Raw genomic sequence first — 4778 nt, 5'->3', positions numbered from 1 at the left:
TACTTAGTGCGACATGACATATTTTTTTGTTATTGATGTGGTTGAACCTGAAGTAACTTTATAGGTTACCTACGTACCCAAAATGGGATCAAACCATAACGTAGTTCAGATGGAAAATACTCTAAGTTTTACCTAGATTGTCCTCTTGGGTTTTCAATCTAACGAGTTCAAATTTTTTTTTGGGGGACCATTCCCAGTTTTTACTCATGCGCGTCAGGAGTATCATGTAGTTTAAGCTCGTATGATAGTGAGAATTGTCAAACAGTTTAGGCTCGTGCTAAGGAGCATTGTCAAACAGTTTAGGCTTATGCCGAGGAGGATTGTCAAACAGTTTAGGCTCATGTTGGGAGCATTGTCAAATAGTTTAGGCTCGTGATGGGGATCATTGTCAAACAGTTTAGGCTCATGTCAAGGAGTATTATTCTTTTAAGCATAGTATCATTTGAGGAATTTACCGTTGATTGGACCAAGACGTAATCCTTCTGGTATTACAAGAAGGTATACACCATTAGTGTATACTTTTTTCACTACATGAGGCCCATCCTATTTTGGATCAAATTTCTTTCTAGAACGGTGTGAGAGGATGATTGATTGTTGTACGGTTAAGACTAGATCACCAACTTAAAAGGAACGTGGTCGAACTTTCTTATTGAATGCATGTGATAGACGGGCTTAGTAACATTCTAATCATTGTTGTGCTTCCAATCTCTTTTCGTCTAATGCATCGAGTTTAGCTAGATGTAATTTGGCATTCTCATCGCAAGTGAGACCATTTTGGATTGTAATCCTTAATGAAGGTATCTGACATTCTAAAGGGAGGATAACTTCAACTCCATAAACCAATGAGTAAGGTGTGACTTGCATGGGAGTACGGTATGAGGTTTTGTATGCCCATAGTGTTTTCCCAGTTCGTTCATGCCAATCTTTTTTCGATTTTAAAACAACCTTCTCAAGAATTTTGTAGAGAGTTTTGTTGAAGGCTTCGGCAAGTTCATTTGTTGCAGTGTTGTGCATTGTAGAGTATCTCTGCTTGATGTCAAACTTCATGTAGAACTGATCTATTAATGTGTTGCTATAAGACTTTCCATTATCTATCATAATATATCGTGGAATGCCATAACGGAAGACGATATTATTTTTGATAAAGTCGACTATTGTTTCTTTCTTGACCTCTCGACGAGGAACTGCTTTAGTCTACTTAGAAAAGTAATCTGTTACGTTAAGGATATAAAGATGTTATCTTGAAGATTTTTGGAGGAGTCCAATGACATCAAGTCCCCACCCATCAAAGGGCCAAGATGCGATTGTAGGATGCAATGGCTCTGGTGGTTGATGAATATAATCCCCATGAAATTGGCAAACTTTACACCTTTTTTCATAGTCTAAAGAATATTTTACCATTGTAGGCCAGTAGAATCCCATCCTTTTCAGACTATGATGGAGTTTCGGCCTTAACTGATGTGAACCGCACACTCCAAAATATGCTTCTTCTAAAGCATCTCGAATTTCATTATCTCTGAGACATCTCATTAAGATGTCGTAAAAAAAGAGCGACGATAGAACTTATCGTTGAAATATAAAATTGAGGTACCGCTCTATCTCTTCTAGCTGTGCCATCAAAGTACATTTTCCAACCTAGAAGCACATCAATGGAGAATACTTCTTCATCAGGTAAGTCGTGAGATAATTTCCAATCAGTCGGAATAGGATGATCAGAAAGAAAATCGACTAATTCTTGCCTTTTTATAGCCTTTTGAAGGATGTAAATAATCTCAAATTCTGATAAGAGAAGGGCTTATTTAGCTAGTCTTCCTGACAAGACTGGCCTCGTCATGATGTACTTGAGTGGATCAGTTCGCGCAGTGAGTCGGATTGTGTGTGATAACATGTAATGCCAAAGCTTCTTTGTGGCAAAGATGAGTGCTAAACATGTCTTCTCTATGGGTGAATAATTTATTTCAGCTTCAACAAGAGTTCGACTTAAGTAGTAAAGTACACCTTCTTTTCCTTCATCATTTTCTTGAGCCAACAATGCTCTTAGTGACATTTCTTGTGCACTAATATAGAAAATCAGTGGTTTCTCGAGAATTGGTGTCGAAAGGACAAGAGACTTGAGAAGATACTCCTTGATACTTTTTAGAGCATTCTCACAAGCTTCATCCCATTCAAATAATGTATCTTTCTTCATCAATTGACTAAAGGGAAGACAATACCAAGTTAAGTTTGAAATAAATGTACAAATGTAAGCAAGCCGGCCTTGTAGACTTTTGAGTTCATGAATATTCTTTGGTGTTGGCATCTTTTGAATGACTTCAATCTTGTTTGATCGATTTCAATGCCACGATACTGAAACACGAATCCTAAGAATTTACCTAAGGTAACTCTAAAAGTACATTTTAGAGGATTGATTTTGAGTTGGTACCATCATAATCTGTCGAATGTATCACGTAAATGTTGTAAGTGATCTTCTATTTTCTTAGACTTTACTACTAGGTCATCAACGTAACATTCAACCTTGTTATGTAGCATGTCATCAAAGATCTTTTGCATAGCTCGTTAGTAAGTAGCACCAGCATTCTTAAGTCCAAAAGGCATAACTTTATAATAATATATACCTTTCAGGGTACGGAAGACCGTTAGTTCCTCATCTTTTGGTGACACTCGAATTTGATTTTAACCAGAAGATCCATCTATGAAGGACAAAGCTTCATGTTTTATAGTTGCATCAACCATAAGTTCTATGATTGAAAGTGAAAAATCATCTTTTGGACACGCATTATTCAAGTCGCAAAAATCTACTCATACTCGAATTTGTCCATTCTTCTTTCTTATCGAAACTATGTTGGAAATCCAGGTTGGATACTTTACTTCTCGGATGAAGCTAGCTTCTATCAACTTGTTGACATCTGTCTCAATCTGTGGTATCAATTTGTTGTGCCTGTTTTATTGGACGAACTCCATGTTTGACTGCGAACTGATGAACAACGATCTTCGGGTCAAGTCCTGGCACTTCTTTGTAAGTCCAAGCAAATACATCTTTGTATTCTTGTAGCAACTTAAAGTACTCGGATTCTTCATGCTGGTTTAGAAGTGTATTGACAAATGTGGGTCACGACTCTTCAATTGTCCCAAGATTTATTTCTTTCAAGTCATCAACAGTGACTTGTCCACCTTCTTCAAAGACCGGTGGAGCATTTTCAAGTTCTTTATCTGATGACGTAGAATCTTCTTCAAGGAATTCTTCAATGGTAATGTGATTTACCTAAATAATATCTTCAGAATTGTCTATCCCCGTAGTTGAAGCTTGACTGTCAAACGGTTGATTTTCGACTTCTACACGTTTCTGCACACCATCTTGATAATACTTAAAGTATTGATGTAACATGGATGGTACTACTCCAGGTTCATGCAGTCACAATCGACCGAGAAGCAAGTGATATGAAATTTTATAATCAATCATGTGAAAGAGTGTTGTTGACTCCAAATCTGCAATAGAGAGCTTGACTCTTGTCATGTCGATCTCTCTCTGACTTCTTAAGTTGAAGCCTTGAATCATCAACTTACTGTGAGCAAGTTAATCCGATGATATGCCAACTTGTTTCATGGTACGAATTTGCATGCTGTTGACATTAGAACCACAATCCAAGAGGATTCTTTGAATTTTATTTTACCTCACATAACGTGTGACGTAAATAGGCCTATTGAAAGGTTGAGACCCCAATTGGAGATCCTCATCAGTGAAAGTAATTGTGACCATGCACATATTGTCTTGTTGTGGATTTATGTCAGGTTGAACTTCCTGTTTTGATTCAACTGAGCTTTGCTTTGAAGCATGTTGAACTTTTTGGAGTTTACTGGAGAAATCCAAGTCGACCTGCAAATCTTCTATTTTCGGAGTGTTATTGTCTTTCTCTAGTCGTTGATCTCCATCACCAGAACTAGTAGGATGTTCTTTGAACCTATCATCAATATCATCTTTTAGCACTTCCGCTTCCACTTGATGTCTAACCCACTTCATTTCATTTTGTCTATTTCAATTTTACCTTTGCATGTATATGTTGAAATATTGAGGACAATATAATGTTTAAGTTTTGGAGTGTATTGGTCGAATTTTCACTTATTATTTTTTCTTTCAAAAAAAATATATTTTGAAAAATATTTAGTTGGCAACTTTGTTGTATTTTGCTCAAAATCTTAGCTTGTATCTTTAAGCACTTAGTTAAAAATATTTAATCAGTCTTTCATTGGAAGCTATGATCTGGAGTCCCTATTTGTGTTTCTCTTAGATAAAAATTAGAGCAAAGTTATCTTTTGGTTTATAGTCACTTCTAATAAGGTTACCAAGAGTCTATATTGTATTAAGAGAGCTTGTTACCTTCTTTCTACCTAGAGTTTAAGAAAAAAGTAGGTTTGATGAACTTTGACTTCCTTGTTCAATTGGTTGGCTGATTAGAAGAAAAATAGAACTGGGTTGTATACACCATGTATAGCAACCATTGAATTAGACTGGTACCTTAAAAAGGGCTGTCTACTTTTTTAGAAAAAGAGTGAAGAAGTAATAGAAAAAAAAAGGAGAGACATTTCAAAAAAAAAAAAAAGTCAAAGATCCAAATGTTTATGTAAAGTTTTAGTAGGGTGAAAGCCAACAAGTGTAAAAATGTGAGTATACTGGAATATCACAGATAAAGTCCCTTAGATGTATTAAAGTGAATATCCATACTTCTTACTACCCTAGACAGGATGCTAAGTTTAGAATTAAACCATAAGTTACTGTAGCT

The 4778-nt window shown here is 36.1% G+C and overlaps 1 protein-coding gene across 1 annotated transcript; it reads right to left on the bottom strand.

The window, feature by feature from the left end:
* Positions 1–687: 687 nt before the first annotated feature.
* Positions 688–4018, bottom strand: LOC147394397 (uncharacterized). Its single transcript, XM_086453290.1, has 4 exons — positions 3672–4018; positions 1842–2195; positions 1592–1739; positions 688–1194 (listed from the first exon to the last, which is right to left on the bottom strand). Exons 1-4 carry the CDS (start codon positions 4016–4018, stop codon positions 688–690), a joined length of 1356 nt encoding a protein of 451 aa, XP_086309416.1.
* Between the last annotated feature and the right edge of the window lie 760 nt (positions 4019–4778).

The sequence above is a fragment of the Akebia trifoliata genome, chromosome 9 (assembly GCF_017979445.1).
Source record: "Akebia trifoliata isolate Shusen 1 chromosome 9, ASM1797944v1, whole genome shotgun sequence".
NCBI classification, from domain to species: Eukaryota; Viridiplantae; Streptophyta; class Magnoliopsida; order Ranunculales; family Lardizabalaceae; genus Akebia; species Akebia trifoliata.
The sequence above is the reverse complement of the archived record's forward strand: the minus strand, read 5'-3'. Positions and strand labels throughout refer to the sequence as shown.